The following is a 19,961-nucleotide window of genomic DNA, read 5'->3' as shown; positions in this document are numbered from 1 at the left end:
GTACCACAGACTGTGAGCCTGAACCCTTTATGGGAAATGCAACCTTGTTCAGAATAAGCTGAACACCATCTTCCCAGGCAGATGAACCACCCATTCACAGTACCTCTCTTGTTGGGACTGTGCTTTAATTACAGATCTCCGTCTTCGAAGTGTTTTCTTTACATTAGACTTTGAGCTGAGAAGCAACAGCCAAGCCTTAGGTGTGAAGCAGACTAGTTCAGCCGGTAAGGGGTGTGTGTTGCTGAGCTTCTACTCTGCAACACTCTTGAAAGAGTATGGAATAAGAATCCTGTTGACAGGGCTAGCCTGATAAACACTAAACGAACACAGTAGCCTAATCCTTTATTTCAAGTTGTTGCCTGCAGCCACATTCTCAGTGTGAGAAATTCATTGCACAATGTCTGTTGTTCATCATCAGCATTATTCAACCTGTCCTTTGTTTTGCCACAGCTATCATCTGGTGGTACTCAGTGTATGGACTGTAGTAATAGTGTTTTCACTGCTGGTACCTATGACCAGAAATGGATTCTTCTCCCCCTCCCTAGTTGTTTAGGAGTAATCCCTGCAGCAATATTTATATTTCAGTCACCAAACAAAATATCAGGCAGACAAAGCAACAGCCACTCCTGAACATACAGCCTGGTTGCATTTATCCATGCCATGATTAACACCTAGACTAGATTTCTACAATATGCTATATATGAAGCTGCTTTTGAAGTCTATTTAGAAACTTCAACTGCTATAAAATACAGCAGTTTGCTTATTAATGAAAACCAATCACATGAACCGTATCCTACCAATGTTAAAATATATCTGCTGGCTTCCTAGTACAAAATGTGGCCTGTATTCTCATTCATTATTTAAACATGGAAATTAATATCTTTTGACACCAGCCTTGTGCAGTTATATTCAATTAATTGTTAAGTGGTGATTTTCTTTCAATTGTTGCTAGGAAGGGTGCAAGCTGCATCATTTTCATTCCAGATATATAGGGCTAGGATAAAACCTCTCTGAGGATGCATATAAGGCGCTTTCTTTATCTCAGCTCCTTTCATTCCAACTTCACTTCTTCAAACCTGCAGTTTGTCAAAAACAATCTTTATGAGCTAATCTGCCCTAAAAAGGATTAGTAAAGAAAACATTTCAACATTCCCATGCAGTATACCCGGAGAGAGCCATGATGGGATAATTAATTTCTAGTGACAGGGCATCAACCACACCACCTAATGAAGAACTCAGGCATACTACATAGTGGTAAGAACTAGAGAATTAAGACTCTTGCCACACACACAAAAAAAACAAGGGCAAGCAAACTAGTTTTCTGTCCATCTTTACAAAAAGGTAACAGTAGACTCTAACCCAAACTTTGCCAACCTGGTGCCTGCCAGCCAGATATTTTGGACTATAATTGTAGTCCAAAATTGGAATTGTAATCCAAAACATATTGAGGGCATTCTTCAGTGAAGAGTGTTGTAATGTCTCTAGGGCTCCCTGGAGATACGTTTCTTAATACTTAAGAGTCCATGGACATAAAGGTTCTGGACGATCATTCAGCTAAAGATTCAACTTAACAATGTTTGCTAGTTCCTGAGGAGAATCATAAACTAAAATTCCATATTTGAGCATGATGACAGTGCCATTTAAAATTATTCCTGCATAAAAGGCTGCCAAGAGATCTAGCAGAGACAAGGACGGTGATCAAGGATCCAATAAATTAACCTGCAAAAATAACTGAGCAGACTTCTCAATCCTCCCACTGTGGATATTCAAAACAAACTGGTTAAAAACTAAAAATTGGTACCTCAGCTGTATTCTTATGTTTAGGAAACTGGTAGAAAATTAACTCTGTGATATAAACAAATCATATGATGTGATTACAAAACTACTTTTGTAAATGACTTTTATCAAACGGAAGGGCATAGTCACATGTAATATGCCCTCCCCTCTTCCACTAAATGTATTGATCCATATAACATTACTCTCTTTTCAGCGAACATTACCCTCTTTTCTTATGCAGTACATGTGCTTCTCCCAATTGTAATAATTTTATTATCTAAGCTTCCCTCTCATGCACTCAGTGCTCAGAAGAGCTCTGCTTAGTCACTGCAACTGGTTACCAGGGAGGTTCTGTTCTGCTGCTGGCATGGACTAAAGCAAGATGAAAAACAACTTGCTAAGAGATGTGTATCATTCCAGAAATTCTCACAGGCTCAAAAGGGGGGGGGGTGTCAAATGAACCATAATAATATGTGCTACATTTTATTTGCAACAAAGCAATCTTGACCCTGGAGCCCAGTGAGTGATCAGGACTCTTGAGTCAGATACAGCAGCGCCATCAGTTGAGGGGCTGAAACAGGTTTCTGGGTCTGAGCCAGATGAGAGTGATCAGGGGTTCACTGAATCAGGTAGGAATCATGGGTCCACTGATAGGCAGGAGTCCACTGAACCAAATCCCCCAGCACATCAGAGGGACTTTCCCCTAGTCCTGAGTGTTTTTCACACCACCTTGCCAGTGCAATAGCAGGAGGAGATTAGGAGAAGGGTGGGCAGCAGCTTAAAAGGCCACAGTTCACCTCCATCCCTCAATGAAAGTTGCTCAATAGGAGCTCTCCATGGTGCTTTGACTGCTGCTCTCATTTGCCCTAATTGAAGGGTGAAAAAATAGGAACAAAGGAAAACTAGAATAGGGTAACAAACAGCATGCAACTTTTCTAGAAATAACTGTGCCATACTCTACAACATTTGACAAGTGAAAATAGGAGCATTCATGTAATACTTCAAACTAAGGATCATCTCAGTATTGCTGAAGACTTCACTCCATCCACTTTATGCTGCATTCCTTTACAATAACCAACAGAACAAAGGTTTTTGATCATGTATCTGGACATGAGAATATGAAGATACAGCTGTACCTTGGTTCTTGAACAGAATGCGTTCTGGGAGTCTGTTCAACTCCCGGAACCGTTTGAAAACCAAGGCGCAGCTTCCGATTGGCTGCAGGAGCGTCCTGCCGCCAATCAGAAGCCGCAGAAGCTGCACCAGACGTTTGGCTTACAAAATCGTCCAAAAAATGGAACACTCACTTCCAGTCTTCAATTGTTTGGGAGCCGAAACATACAAGTTCCAAGGCGTTCGGCAACCACAGTACGACTGTGTACTTCTCACCTGCCTCAGGTTTTATAGTCACAGTGCATTTTCAACAACTAGCCATTATACAGAATCAGATGTAAATAATCTAACTAATACAGAATTCCAACCAAGATAAAATGATTATAGTTTACAGATATTATGACGGGTAGGATAAGCACATCCACAAAAGGGAACAATCAGTCTCCTATAACCCCCTATATTCTTAGCTGTGGAAAGCTGCTGGATTTGCCTTGAAGTGGCCATAACTCCTTTTTGCGAATTCCACCTGATGATAAGGCCATGACCATTCTGGTCCAAGTCAGTGTGACCACCACCCTTCCAAGGATTAAGGGTATATTGTTGCACTATACTCTCTGTGGGGGCTGCCACTGATAATTTATTAGGAGCTTACTCTGCATTCTGTTGTTGAAGGATCTTAGTGAGCAGATAGCGCCAGAGGATCTCCAGGTTACCAGGGCTGATTTTGACATTAAAAGTGCTAAACAGTTTGGGCACTACATATATTAGAACAGCCTTTTCCACTTTATATTTCACTACATAAGGAAGTACTGCACAGCCTTCTCCAAGAGAATGCTATATTAACGAAATCATCTGTGTGCAAAATCCGTATCACATGTCCAAAGAGAGATGCTATTTATTGCTGGTGCAAAATTACATAATTCCTTTCCCTCAAACTATGAACACCTTTTTAGACGTAACTCAAAGCATGTTATTTAAGCAGTTTAATTCCTGCTGTTGAAAGTATATGGGGTGAATTTAATTATATTAGTAGACTGTTGGGTTACAATGTGAATTTGATTTATTGTCTTCTCTGCATTTTTACTTTTGTGCTGTAACCCATCATGGGCTGTCAGGAAGGTGAGGCCTAAGAATAAAGTATATTAAATAAAATTAAGCTGCAGTCTTTGAGTTGGAGCTGGATGTTCGAGGCAATGTGAAGGAGGTGAACACATTCCAGATCAGATCAATCTTTCAAGGGACACAGACTTCTTTACAAGGAAGAATATTTATCTCTCTTTTCAGTGCCAGCAGCCAGAAGGAATATGATGGAGTAAAGAAATACAACTGACATCAAGCAAGCAAACACTCCCTGTCCAAATACACAAACCAGAAAGATTTTTTTGTTCAAGCACAAGCACTACTATCAACAAAAATGTCAAGCTTCGTAATAGTTTCACTTGAGTATCAAAGAACTTTACAAAGTGTACTATGTTAATGAGATAAATTATTTCAGTTGCTGAACAGGAATCTGGAATAAACACTACACATTTTTTCTCCTGAGATGTAAAATGTCCAGAAATTTAATGCCATTGATTAACAAAGGTTAAAATTCAGGTAGAGGTGTGAGTGTGTGTTGGGGGGTGGGATTGAAACATGTGCCATTGGCTCAGAAGGGAGTAGTACTTTATAACCTGCCCCCTTCATGCCCCCAAATAATGCAAAAACTGGCTTACCGATGCTCACTTGTTTACTGTAAGTTTTATAAGCATCAGGGTGCATACACATCAAGCAATGAAACTTTTTGAAATCCCTAACTCAGGAGGGTTTCCTAACCAAGCTAGGGGGGAAGTACCTGGAATCTGCCTCTACCCACTGCCATGAGAGATGCTGTGAAGTCCTAGCCTGGCTGGGGAATTTGGAACTTAGGATCTACAAGAATGCCTACATATTGCTTTGGCAGGCCTTTCAGCTACCGACTACCTGTTAGATCCCATTAGCCTCCTCCTGTGCTTTGCCATAGGGACGTGGGTGGCGCTGTGGGTTAAACCACAGAGCCTAGGACTTGCCGATCAGAAGGTCGGCGGTTTGAATCCCCACAATGAGGTGAGCTCCCGTTGCTCGGTCCCTGCTCCTGCCAACCTAGCAGTTTGAAAGCACGTCACAGTGCAAGTGGATAAATAGGTACCACTCCGGCGGGAAGGTAAACAGCGTTTCCGTGCGCTGCTCTAGTTGGCCAGAAGCGGCTTAGTCATGCTGGCCACATGACCCGGAAGCTGTACGCCGGCTCCCTCGGCCAACAAAGCGAGATGAGCGCTGCAACCCGAGTCAGTCACGACTTGACCTAATGGTCAGGGGTGCTTTGCCATAGTTCTCACAAGGGTAGAGAACACCCTTTAATTTGGTCCAAAGTACCAATCTTATCCTGAGGACACCGCTCTTATGAAGTTCACCGCAGGACTTCTGCCACAGCGCCTCCTCTCTTTCTTCTCCTAAGCCTCCTTTCCTTCTTGCTAGTCTTCTTCCTCTTTATTCTTCCTCCTGCTTTGTCTCCTCCTTTCTCCTCTGCTCACTTCTTCTATTGGTTGTCTCTATTCATTTCAAATATGGTTTCTGTCTGCTGTACCAACCACTATCCAGCCACCCATCTGCTCCTTATCTTGTGGCTGAATATCTCATAAATTTGCAAGCTCCTGGTTCTCATGTGCAAAAGCACTGGTGGGCATGTCACTCATGAGCTTTCATTATCACTGTGGCTCGGGGAGCAGACAGATCTACCAAGTCCTGTTGCTGCCCAACAATATGCAATACTTACTTCCTTACTTATTAAACCTAAATTTACTTTAGAAACATGAAATATCACTTAGTTCAGCACTTTAAATTGTACATATTTATTACACCTAAAAGTATAAATGCCTTTCTTTTATTACAACAATAATTGCAAATATACTAAATGTTTAGAGACAGATTTGCAAGCTGCTACACTATGAAATGCTTAAGTATGTGACAGTTTTTGCCAGTTAGGAAAATAGGGGACGAAACCTCAATAAATGTTGAAAATAGAAGCCATCAACAGTGTAAGAAGAAAATGGATTAGAAAGAGTACATCCAGAAAGTTCAGGAAATAAATACCTCTGTAATGTAATTAAGTAGCAACAATACATTTGGCTATTTGGCTATATTTTATAATATTATATTCAAATGTATTTTATCATTTTAAATAGAAAATACCATAGTATTTCAAATCACTGACCCTAATTTATTGGAATTATGCCCTTCTGTATCGCAGTAAATAATATATTCTTGAAAATAGTACCATAACTCATATTTCTCTAAATACAATCAGCATCTGAAAGACCCATAGCTTCCTATTCTGAACGTTCACTTTGAGCTTCATTCAGAAAATGGAAGAATTGCATTAACTTTTTGACTCTTTGTTTCTTGGTTTTGTGTGAGCATTCACAAATATTCATCAGTATATTTCACTTGATGTGGAAGCTAAAGTAATCTGAGGCCAGTAAAAAGCAAGAGCATGTTGTATAAAGGCTTTGCTACCATGTTGGAGGAAAAATAACTTGGCAGACTACAAAGGTCCAATCTTGGGACCAAATAGTTTCTGTATTCTGCAGCATATTCTGTGCATATTCTTTCGACATTTGCATGTGTTGCTTTGTCAGCAACCTAATCAAGGGTACTAGTAATGATACCATCACTATCTAACAACTCTAGAATGCACATAAATGCGTTACTGTACTTCTCCATTACTGCTTCTATATAAAATAGGTGAGATCCAATCTTATACTAGAGAACTTGATGAGACTTTCCTACCCCCCACTTTGCAGCCCCCCTGCCATGGCCTGCCAATTTGCTGCAAAGGACTCTGAGGCCTTAGAAACAGATGTAGGGTGGGATGGGTGTGAGCCTGTAGGTGGGAGATGATGAAGGGGAGATCTCATTTGTATAGGTAGAAGTCTGTTGTGCTAGTGGTGACCATATGGTGTCACCCAGTGCAGATAAGCAACAACACAGTGAAAGTGGACTTCCACTTGGTGCAATGGGACTCATAGCTGTCAAGTGTCCCTTATTTGAAGGGACAGTCCCTTATTCCAGCGCCATGTCCCGCTGCTGTCCCTTATTGATGGATGTCCCTTAAATGTCCCTTAAATGATGTCCCTTAAATTTCAAAGGAAGCAGCTCCTCTCCCTCCCTCCCTGCCAGCCAGGGAGGAGGGAGGCTCCAACTGTGTTGCTTGGCTGTGTTGCTCACTCAATAAGAAGTCTAAGAATGACTGGGGGTGGAGCTTGCATGCCTTGTGTGTGGCTAGTTAATGCAAGCTGCGGGGTTTTTTGAATGCTGGATGCCATGTTGTTGCACATGCTGCTGCAAACTTTGCAGTGCAAAGCCAGGCCGCGGAGCCATCTTAAGTTGAGGCTGCATAGGCCTTGTGGTGCATGTGATTCAGATTCTATTCAGTTGACCCTCTGGTTACAAAGTTGGTTGGACAGTGTTCTTGAAGCTACCAGCATGAGTTTGACCAGACTGCAGGAGGACAGGAAGACTGGAGTGCCTGGAACATGTGAGGCTGCTGGTCCCTTATTTTCAAGGCTGCTGGTCCCTTAATCTGTAAGTTGACAGCTAAGCTATGGGGACTTCTCCTTCCTCTTCTTCTCCTCCCCCACCCACCTGTTAACGTGGCCCATGAAAATTGGGGGTGGTTAGGATCGGGCCAGCCAACCAGATCAATTTCCTCGACCAAATCCATAATGAGGTGTGTCAGCAACACTGGAAAAAAACCCTCTGCTTTCCAGATGTAACATACAGTCAAGGCATGACTTGAAGGCGAATGATGCAGCAACTCTGCTGAATTCAAGCAGGTCTGGCCAGTGTTTGGATGGGAGACCACTTGAAACCTCTATGTCTTCTGTCTTCAGTTCCACAAAAGAAAGGCAGTACATAAATGTAATAATACATTTTGACATAGTAAACAAGAAGCAGAGAAATATTATAGCTCGACTGGCACAGAGACATTATTTGGAACCCACACAACTTCCCAAAAACATTTCTGTCATATTTAAAAGAGATGTTGCTGTAGTTGAATTAGCGTATGCAGTCCTGTGCTCTGTCACAGCTACGTGTATGAACACTTTGGCTGGTTTGTATGAAAAGGTACATTATGGAAACATCTCAAAGCATTAGATTATACTGACGCTGAAGGAGCGTTGTACTGATGTCACAAGCACGTATTTCACAAGGCAAATATTTAGAATTTGAGTATTTCTCTAATGTGGCATAACATGTTTTTGGAGTAATTATTGTTCATTTACCCTTTGTTGCTTTTCAGCTCAGTATGTAATAGCACTGGTTAGCAGTAATATTTATAAATAAAAATGTACTTCCTATTACTTGCTTTATTCTCTTAGGGGACATCCCTTCCAACTGCTAGGTAAAGATACTCTATCAGACTTCTGTTGACTTTAAAAAAACCCTAGCAACATTAATTTCCATTTCTGTTAATATAAAGAGTGACTAGTTTTTCTTTATTCCTGTTTTCTGCCTATCAAGAAACACATGTGTTTCATCTAAGGATAGAGAAAGAGGCCTGGGTAAAAGCTAGTTTTTGTAATTGCAGAGACTGGGAATCAGCCATAATTATGCTTCCTTATCCATGTACCTGCTAGTTCCTTTCACATTCTGCCTTAAGACTACAACCAGACGCAAATGCAAGGAATTACTATCCTCTACATTTTTTACTCCCCACCTCTGTGTTTTGTTCACCATCTAGCCTGATGAACAGCTCCAGGAAACTCAAAACATTCCAAATTATAGTTTATCAGTTTATCCTTCTATCTATCTATCTATCTATCTATCTATCTATCTATCTATCTCTGTTGGCCTAATAAAGGTATTTTCCTAACCTGGATTTTGGAATTTACAGAACAGGGTCACTTGTTTGTTACTATGGGCCAATTTACCTCAAAACACAGCCTTTGTTGACATTATACTGACATGCCATATAATAAGTGCGAAGGGAAAAGAGTAAGGGCAGATAGTAAAAGAAGCTTGCAAGATCCTGGAGCAAATGTGCTAGAGAGCTTAAAGAACTGTGCTTATTCTGTCCCAGTTCGCCCAATCAGCAGGCTATAAAACTTCTATAACTTGGAACAGTTGTACAAGTAACTTGGAATAAGTTATGGTAACAAGGAGGTACTGTCAGTTGCACAACTTGGAAGTGCAAAAAACAACAACCAATTATTGGAAAATATTTACGTATTATTTATATGCCCTTCTAATGTTGTGTATATTGTAATATACATAACACATATTGTAAGCACAAATTTAAAAAACTGCAACGTAACTTTACAGTGATAAATAGGAGGAAAAAACACATCTACATATTAGTCAAGACATCAGCTACTGCATGCTAGTTATACAAAATTAACTTCTGGAACATATCTGCCAGAGTCAAATGATTTCATTAAGGAGCTTTCCCCTACAACATTATACATTTATTTTAAACATTAGAGCATTAGGGAAACAAGATGCTCATTGCATGGCCTGCTTAACATAAATGTTATTTATTTTAGTGTCTGGCAACATTTTCTCCAAAATCATAGACATTTGGGGATGGTATAATGATACAAAATTAAAATTTACATCATATTTATTATGCTTTATCATATTGGTCATCCAACTGAATCCAATCCTGGTTATAATTAAATATTAAATACTATGCAAAGCGCATGTCATTCAGTATATGGCACTCCATTCCTTTACTTTTCATTAAATATCCTTCCTGACAAAAAACTAAAGTTCTGTAATCAGTTATGTTTGCAGAGATTCAAAGGCAAATCTTAAAGGAAGAGTTGTCATTGTATTGAGGGATGCAAAATTGTATAGCCTGTATGAATCCCACTACCTTTTTACATGCCAGCTTGACCAAAGAGCTGAAGAGTCACAGTCTTTAGGCTTGTTCACATTGGAGTTTAATACAGAGTTTAATACTGAAATAGCTTGTGCCCCTATTTTATTATTTTATTATATTTTATTGCAGTACCCACACAAGACCCTTCTCATCCAAGTGGCAGCTTGTACCCCGCCCCCCGCTAAATAAATATCTTCCCAATAATCTGATAAGGGAAGAAAATTCAATATAAAACCTCATGTTACCCAATTGTAGCATGCACTATTTATAAAATGAGCATTTTAATCCACCTGGTTAGCAATCTACATGTGGGAGACATGAAGATCTTAGGGCAGCATTAATTATAGTATGACCCTTTACAGATATGTACTGCTATCTAACTCCATCTTGTGTATTTTGATATGACTTCACATAACCAGGAGAAATGGCTAGACAGTATGATACCTGTAGAAGCAAGTTAGCATTGCTGAAAATTAATCTTAAAAACTCAGCAGAACTTATTTAACAGTCCAAGTAACACTGCCCTCTAGAGACCTTGTCTGTTTAAAATATTCCTTACAATTACACTGCTAATTTAATCTTAAACGACTCATATTCACCTGATCTATCTAAAGATGATGCTACAACACTTGCTTTCACACCATACTTTAAAACTAAATAGCCTTAAAAACCCGGGTGGCTCTCTTAATGCTAGGCAGCCCAGAGACATGCACTATTAAGTACTCTAGTGTTCTTTAAGACATGCTAACTTTTTCTATGGAGTCCAGAAATACAAATTATACACACACACACACACACACAAATACACATTCACAAGCAACATGATTTGCTTGTGCAATAAATTCAATGTAAGGTAATATGGCTCGTTGTATTAGCTATACACCAATGTTGTTTTTTCAATCTCCAAATGCTGATTAGACCGGAATATAACCTGGGCATATCTAAAAGCAGGATGAATACCTCATTATAGATTTGTTTGTTTGTTAAAAGTACTTATAAATCCGCCCTTCAACTGAAGGACTGAGGGCAGAATTATACACAGTCTAAACCAAACATTAAACAAAAAATGGAAACAGTGTAAAATAAAATATAGATATGTACTTTCAGTTGCCTGCTTTGCACTTCTGTCTAAAAGTATTTAAAAATGTTCCCCCTCTACTCTAGAACACTCAGAAGTTGGAATTTATATATAGCACCTAACAATCTGGTGGCACTAAATAAATGCTGAATAGCAGATCTAACTTTAACCTGTAACCAGTTACGGTGATTTACTGCAATTATAAGTACATTTTGAAGCTGAAAAGAAATAAAAAGTAACAAGAAGTAGAGTCGTAATTTAGTGTGCCTAAAATACATTGGACAACCTTGAAGATGATAAATACTATCCCACAGCAAAAGAAATGCAGAACATAGTCATAAGACGGATTTAAGGGAGGGGACAAGGGGAGAGGCAAAGAAAATGCACCGGCAGCATTTCAGCTGTCTTTCACGAACCATTAGTAACAATTCCCAGAATATAAACCCAGCAAGTCAGGTTGCTTCCTGAAAGGGAAAAAAAGATTACTGCATTCAGTGCGGTCCAGTGAGCAGACAAATACGATGCACAGTAGTCCGGTCTGAATGAGGTTCTGGTTAAATAAAACGGCTTGACAAAACACTGAAAGATAATAAGTTTAAACTTGCTCAGTCTTTTCCACCTAGAAATTTAGTTAATAATAATAATGCAGTTTATGTCTCATGAGGAAGAACACCACGATGGGGGGAGGTGGGGGAATCTTGTTCCTACCGGTTTGGCTGAGCTGGGAGGTACTTCTGCTTTTCCGCGAAAGGCCCACGATTGCAACCATCTTTGCACCAATGCTGGAGCGCCGCTTTTTGCCACCTGTCCCCACAGTGCCCACTGCTGTGTCAGATTGGCTGCCATCGTTCTTCTCTAGTGTGTACATCTCCCCGCTGATGCTGGTGCTCTTAGTTATGTTCTGTCCTGAAGCGCCCATCTGTCTGCTTTGCATTTTGGATGTAAAGACACTGTCAGCCGGTGGATGGATAAACAATGCAGTAAACAAAACAAAAAGAAAGAAAGTAAAAGGGAAAAAACAGAAAAGGAAGGTTTCAGATGGAAAGCATAGGGAGGCTACAGGGACAAAGCAACTAACAGAGCTCCTATACATGGCTACTCAGAAGTACTGTATTTAATCGAACGTAATATACACCTTTTTTTGGCCAAATTACGTAGTGAAAATCAGGGTACAAATTAGATTTGATGTCACCAGCAAATACTTTTTTGGTTTAAAGGATTTGAAAATAGAGGTGCACGTTAGATTTGATGGCACATTAGATTCGTGTAAATACAGTAAGCTCCACTGTGTTCAGGGGGACTTACTCCCAGGTATATGAGTTGAGCCTAATTCACACAGAAGGTAGTTAGCTTTGATTAGCAGGAGAAAAGGAAAACTTTCAGTTTCATGCTATTGTTAGTACCTGATTGTACTTGTCTTTCTCTGTAAATCTTACTGAAAGTATTGGTTTGCTGGCATTATTATAGCATTTTGTTTACACACAGTTTGTCAAACTGTAAAGACACTTTTCTGCTACACAATAAAATCTGAGAATTATACAGTACATGTTGTTATATTTTTATTCCAGAATTTAATGTTGATTTTTTTAATTAAAAAAAAAAACTTAAACGCTGATCCACTGATTATATATTTTCATTTGTACAATCTACTACTAAACAAGATTCCACATATTAAGAAACATACTGTTTAGGCAGGAGGAGTGAAACAAAACACAGGCCCTTTCTCAGCCAAAATGTTTAAGCTTCAAATCCTTCACAGAACCATTTTAGGGTTTGCACCAAATTATTGCCTGAAGATGCAATTTCTTATTAGTGAAAGACTTGCTTTATTCTGATATTATAGTTGAGTGTTACTGTATTATAATTATACCAGGCAAGTATATCTGTTTGCCATATCAGCTACCCATAGTTCCATACTTTTCCAGAAACGTTTTGAATGTAACATCAAGCACTGGGGAGCAGGCTCCCCTCCCATCCATCAGTAGCCATAAACCAATCAGCACAATCTTCCTCCTTGGTTCAGAAATCAAATTTAGCAATATAGAAATACAGAATATGAGCTCTGAATGTGAAAGTGGGTGGAAAGGTGACTTTATGTGGACCATTCATGAAGTTCAACACGTTCAACATCTTTATTTTCTTTGAATGGTGCCACACACAAGACATGCACATGTGTGAACAAGAAGCTTCCTTAAACAGGATGGAAGCCCACACGTATACATAAATCCCCATACTGATCTAACTCTGGTAGACTAGGTGGTACCCGAAACTGGGAAAATGCCAAATTCACTATGGCTCCATTCCCAAAGAAATGCACTCAGAGTGTGAACACAGCAGCTTCTCAACTCACACCTGTCAACATCATCTTACTGTGCCATATGCAAATTCCCTAGCTATCTCTTGCACAATATAATGGTGCATCAACAGGACAATATTCCCATGCTGGTTATCAGAGGATGGTTTCAAAGCGACCACTGTTTTGGGGCAGAAACATATTCAATGGAACACTTTGACATACCTTAGGTAGGATTAGGAGTCAGAGAACAGCTTCTGCCACCTAGGTAGAGGTCTGAACCAGGAACGTTACCCACAGTGAAGCAGTGGCTAAGTACAAGGCCAGGGAACTAAATCATACTTATATACCACTCTTTCCTCTTGGGTTTTAAGTAACAAATATCATGCTTCTGTGGAAAGCTGCATTGAGAAATTCATGTAAGTTGGTTTTTGTTCTTGCTATGCTTTGTTTAGTGGGGTGAACTGTGGTGCTGAGTAGAGCTCTGGGCATGTTTGGTGCATGTATACCAGCTGACATATGTATGTCCTTAACAGGCTGGTGCCAACCAGTACACATGCACAGACCACAAAATCCACTCCATTTGGTGCTGCTACCAGGAAATCGCCCCACTCCCTGCTGCTCCAGGAAGATGTGAACTTGCCGCCAGCACTGACACTGCCCTCACCCTAACATCAGCACCTTGCGGCAGTGCTGGCATCTCCACACCATGCTCAATTGTACACACCTCCATCTTCCTTGTCTTTTCTCTAAACTGCAAAGCCCCAAATGTTTTAACCTTTCTTCATAAGGAAGTTGCTCCACCCCCTTGATCGTTTCGGTAGCCCTTTTCTGAACCTTTTCCAGTACTACACTAGCCTTTGTGAGGTGTGGTAACCAGAACTGTACTCCTCAAAAGTGTATTTCTCCATCTTCAAGAAAAACAGGGAATGCATATATTAATGCACTGATGTACTCTGGTGGTTTCTAGGGAAGGAACGAATGATTTTTAGTTGCTATGGAAATAAATTTTAATCTGAGTTATGACTCATCAAATGAACAGACCTCTGAAGATTTCTTAATAGAGGTTTTAACACAAGCCCTATCTCCTAGTCAGAGAAGCATTTCTTTCATTGATTAGTCAAACAATGTGAATGATAACGGCATGTTCAGAACAATTATGCAGCAGAAGCTACTTTTCCACCCAGTATACTGTATGTGTTTTCATTGGCCTATTGGTATCAAAGGAAAGGGACAGTGTCGGTTTTTAAACTATAAAAATCTTAAGCCCTCCCTTGGATAAAAACTGATCAGATTAATAGGCTTTATTTCTCATGGAGGTGACAAACCTGTGTCTGACCTGAACAAAGACTGCAGTTATGGACTCATATGATTGAATAGTCCTACATATAAAATATTTTCTCCTTCAAAGACAACTTAATGCCTGGGAGAAAAGTTCTAGTCTAGCCTCTCCCCCTGACACATTTATTTTGTATGTGCAGGGAATGTCTCTATATGCATGTGAGTCCCATCTGCAGTCTATATAATATTCCCCTCTGAAAGGAAGCTGTCATAGACTGATTGGGACCATTGGTCCATCAAGCTCAGTAATGTAGTGTTCTAGTTCAGCCACCAGGTGTGGGGGACTTTAGGCTTATGAGAGCTACTTTGTTTTTCACTAAAACCCCAAAGGGCCACCAATCAGAGCCAGTCAAAATATTAGCCTGAGGACAGGGGCAGACACATCCTCAGAATTAAGGAATAGTGTGCCTCTGAACCAGGAATTAGTATTATGTATTGAAAATAAGATCACAGTCAAGTCACAGAAAAATCCAGTCCTGGTTTCCCCCCAACCTCGCTTCTTTTCAGAAGTCTTAGTCTGGAGGAAGAGGGAGCCTTTTTGTTGTTGTTACTATAAAAATAACTGGGTGTCAGAAACTTTTGCTGAGCTACTGCAAACCAGAGATCTACCTAACTACCTCCTACTAGACCCTGGTCTGCACTGACTGGCAGCGGTTCTCTTCAGGGATTCAGGGCACTTCCAGACAGGGGCTTCATAGGAACATAAGAAAAGCCTGCTGGATCAGGCCAATGACTCATCCAGTTCAGCATCCTGTTCTCACAGTGGCCTATTCTTCATACTGCAAATGCGTCCTTCAAATGTTGTTGGCAACAACTTGATTTAACTTCTCAGATTTTCTATGGGAAGATAAATTATCCTAATGAAATGGGGCAGGGTGAATACAGAATAGCATTTTGACAGCAGTGTTGTCAAAAAAGGCCTTGCATGAGTAAACAACACAGATCCCACAAGAAACACTCTCCGTTTCAAATACCTGCTGGGGACTGAACCAGGGCTCTCTGCCTGCAAAGCCTGGCTTAGTAGAACATTTGACAAACCCTGGCTCAAAATAATGCTATTATTACCTGAAAAACACATTTCCTCATCTTAGAAATGTAGTTTGGATTCCATTGTGTTATAAAGGTAAAGGGGCCCCTGACCATTAGGTCCAGTCGTGACCAACTCTGGGGTTACGGCGCTCATCTCGCTTTATTGGCCGAGGCAGCCAGCGTACAGCTTCCGGGTCATGTGGCCAGCATGACTAAGCTGCTTCTGGTGAACAAGAGCAGCGCACGGAAACGCCGTTTACCTTCCCACCGGAGCGGTACCTATTTATCTACTTGCACTTTGAGGTGCTTTCGAACTGCTAGGTTGGCAGGAGCAGGGACCGAGCAACGGGAGCTCACCCCGCCGCGGGGATTCGAACCGCTGACCTTCTGATCGGCAAGTTCTAGGCTCTGTGGTTTAACCCACAGTGCCACCCACGTCCCTTCCATTGTGTTATACATTTATGCAAACTAGGGTCTGGTTCATGCAAAACGCTAAGCCAAACCATGACTTAGTGTGAACAGGCAACCATTTGGGCTGCTGGATGAGAGACTGTGACCACTTTGCTCCTCCTCTGGTCATTCTGCTGCTATGCTGCACTGAGCTAAGCCATGGTTTGGCTTAGTGTGCCATCTGAACCACAGCTCATAGTTTAGTTCTGTCCAAGCAAACCGCAAGCTGCAACCATGGTTTGTCCTACAGTTTACAGCTTGTGGATTGTCTGGGAGAGTTAAACCATGAGCCCTGGTTTGGACGACATACTAACCCAAGCCATGGCTTAACTTAGTGCAGAACAACCAGGGAGGAACAAAGCAAGTGTGATCACTTCTCCTGGAACCTGTACAATTGCTCATTCATCTGTGCTTAGCTGGCATTGTGTCAGAATAAGGACTAGAATTTATAATAAGAATTAGGTAATAAGAACCTTAACGCAAACAAGGATCAAAAGTTTTGAGACCTTAAAATCACACCTAACATAGGTGACATGTAACCTAATCAGTTAGTATTCAGAAGTGCTACAGTGGTTATTTAGCTATAGCCCTACTGCACTTACAGCCTGATAATCAGGGAGCTTCCTCCCAGATAAAGGCCAGGTCTCAAATTAAACTGAAAATAACGTCTCAGTTAAATCTGAAAATACCAAGTAAATGACCTGAGAGGCTGAACAACTTATCAGGCAGTAAATCATTCAAGCCATAAAGTGAGCAGTCTTTCTGGCTCAGCTTGTCAAATAAACATCCACATTTTTAATGGAGTGTCAATGACAATGTTGCTGCCATTAATTAGCCTTTTACAGGCAGTACTACTCTGCAAAACAAAAAATGAAACAAAAAGCCACCCATGCTTTAGAAGAGTGACTAAAATTATGTGCTTAGGGATATGTAATTGAGTTAGATAACTTTAATCATGAGTTCAACTCCAATTGAATTTATGTTCACCCCTAAGTGATTTTCAGAATCAGGAGAAAGAAGAATACAACCCTGCTTAAAGCTAGTAATAAATATTAAAATCAAGAAATGGAAGTAAGGCATTCAGCTGTGTTTTAAATCCAACATGACCCTGAAAGCAAACTGCAAAAAGGAGAATTTTTAATCATGTCATAAAAATGAGATAAATAATATAGAAAAAGCTATTTTCACAGTGATTCACATTGGAGGCAATGAATTGTCAAAAATATCCAAGATAAAGAAAAATCATGACACAGCTGTAGGGTAAGAAGAGACATGGTTGACCAGTTTTATTCAATAAATTAAAAGCTTGCTGAGGAGAAGATTTCTCTAATTAGCAACCACACCAGAAGTTAAGGAACATCTAATATAAATTCTGTTATGGAGAAGCAGAGTGATAATGAGTATGGAAATAACATTACAGGATGGCTAGATTTTATAATACCCAGGAATACCTTGGGTGAGCTAAATTAAGATACAACACTACAAATCAAACTATACTTGATTTTTCCTATACAAATAAAGTAATTGCCAATTAACCTAGCCCTAGAATAATTTTGTATTATTTTTCATAATGTTAACATGTATGATTTTAATTGGGGGGGGGGAATCATGGAATAAAACTGGTATGCATTATACTGATTTTTATGAGTGTGCAATTTCCATCATTCTTTGTTTTCAGATTTAATATATATATATATACTTCAGCCATTGCAACTTTAAGCAAGTACAGAGTGAGAATGCCTCCTTAACCATATCTATTTTCAACTAAAAGTCCTCCACCACCCTAATCAGTTTTTATGCCTGGAGGGGAAAGGATGTACAATGTCCTCTCTCAGTGTGCTGAGAGATGGGGAAAGCCCCAACCCCCTCATGGAACATGTAGCTTTGCCATTCACCTTATACATAAACCACAAATAACTGGGCCTAGCTATACGCAAACATGTGTACACAGTTTGTCACTACCAAGACAGAAAGAGCTTCGGGAGGCCAGAATTTGGCAGAGCGTTTCTTACCTGCCATTTCTGTACTCCAAATCACTCTCTCAAACTACTTCTTCCCACTTTTTGAAACCTGCGGGAGGAAAAGCAGCTCAGGAGGAATGATCTGGAGCAGAGAAGCAGCAGGATAGGAAACGGTTGAAGCATTTTATAAGCCCTGCTGGGACAAGAGGTAGTTTAATATCCCTTCTGACTCACTTCTTGCTAGAAGGTCTTTGTTACAGAACTGGGGTAGGGAAGCTGCAGTTTCAAAGATGTTGCTGAATGACAACTCATATCATCCCTGATCACTGGTGATGCTAGCTGGGGTTGATGGAGTCCAACAACCTTTGCAAGGCCACATATTCCTTATTCAGTATTATAGAAAAGGTACAGAAGCCAATGGCTTTCTTCACCCTGATCCTTGAGTTATCTCAGATCTTCCATATCTGTTATGTTGGACTGGTGCTCTTCTTTCTAGACTCAAACCTACAGTGTCTAAGCTCACAACTCCTTCTCTCTACTTTTTTGAAACTCTCCTATTTCTTTTCTCCCCTCTCACGCAGCATCCACTGTCCCTAAGGTTCCAGTTTATCAGCAGTTTCTGAATCCAATGCTACAGCTTCCTCTTCTAGCTATGTCTGCAGTCCGCTGTCATGTTCAGATGAGTGACAGCAGCTGTGACTAAACAACCTAGCTTCTTCTTTGGTGCAGCAGGGGGATAGGAGCAGTGGCAGGTAGGGGCACAACACACCGGTTCTCCCTTATGCCACTTCTGCGTTTCAATTTTACCCTTTTTAAAAATGGCATTAGATCTCTATTATTTGTGTTTAATGTATAAAGGTAAAGGGAACCCTGACCATTAGGTCCAGTTGTGGCCGACTGGGGTTGCAGCACTCATCTCGCTTTATTGGCCGAGGGAGCCGGCGTACAGCTTCCGGGTCATGTGGCCAGCATGACTAAGCTGCTTCTGGCAAACCAGAGAAGTGCACAGAAACGCCGTTTACCTTCCCACTGGAGTGGTACCTATTTATCTACTTGCACTTTGACGTGCTTCCGAACTGCTAGGTTGGCAGGAGCAGGGACCGAGCAATGGGAGCTCACCCCATCGCGGGCATTTGAACCACTGACTTTCTGATCGGCAAGTCCTAGGCTCTGTGGTTTAACCCACAGAGCTACCCGTGTCCCCTGTTTAATATATAGTTATCCCCTAACTTTAGGGAGTTTTTAATAGAAACTTTGTGAAGAATTGGACCTATGAAATATTTTATGTATGTTAATTATTTTCAAAAGGTACTTGTCAGGCAGACTGTATTGAACAGGTCTGGTTCACGTGTCATGGCAAGCCAAACCATACCTTACCAGGACCACACAAACATTTGAGAGGAGGCTGTAGGCATTTTGCTCCTCCCCAGTTTTGTACCCCTATGTCTTTGTACTAAGCTAAGCTAAGCCATGCCAAGATTTGGCTAAGCTTGTCATTGCCAGAATCCAGGCTCCTCACTAACCTGAGCCCAGGTTTGGAAGACACACTAAAACCTTGCTTAGCTCCGCATGGCGTGGGAGTAAAAAAAAAATATTCTGAATCAAGGAAAATGTCAGTTATAAAATGCTTGTGACGGCAAAGTAGAAGAACACAGATAAGAATAAAGAGATGACAGTGGGATGTAAAAATGTCCAATTTAATGGAATAATTATGACTTAGAAACAAAAAATAATCAGCGTAGGAAGTAGAATTCCTAAAGCATAAATGCTACGAATTACTTTGCTGCCACGGCTTGACTCACTGAAGTGTTCATTGAAGAAACAGTACAAACACTTTAAATAGGTGAAAAGGCTTCTCTAACCCGAAGACTGATTTTCATTTTAGCTTAAGATAAAATCTAACTTTTTTTAAAAAACAAAAAACAAAACTTGCTTTGTTCTTATGATGATTCCCTGTCCATGGCTGTAGTCTCTTCACTAGTCTCAGTGGCAGGGGGAAATCAGGGCTTGGGGCTTTTC

General features: G+C 40.5%; 1 protein-coding gene across 24 annotated transcripts in view; it reads right to left on the bottom strand.

Moving 5' to 3' along the window:
- Positions 1–19,961, bottom strand: part of RIMS2 (regulating synaptic membrane exocytosis 2) — a 349,417-nt gene that overhangs the window by 34,142 nt on the left and 295,314 nt on the right. For 15 of the 24 annotated variants that reach the window (XM_081204271.1, XM_081204281.1, XM_081204282.1 and 12 more), the window contains one exon: positions 11,577–11,818. The exons of the other annotated variants lie outside the window; for them this stretch is intronic. In XM_081204271.1, coding sequence (XP_081060397.1) covers positions 11,577–11,818 — 242 coding nt within the window. The remainder of the gene's footprint in view (positions 1–11,576; positions 11,819–19,961) is intronic. 24 annotated transcript variants of the gene reach the window in all.

The sequence above is a fragment of the Podarcis bocagei genome (assembly GCF_964188305.1).
Source record: "Podarcis bocagei genome assembly, chromosome: 8".
Lineage (NCBI taxonomy): Eukaryota > Metazoa > Chordata > Lepidosauria > Squamata > Lacertidae > Podarcis > Podarcis bocagei.
This window is presented reverse-complemented; position numbering and strand designations above follow the sequence as displayed.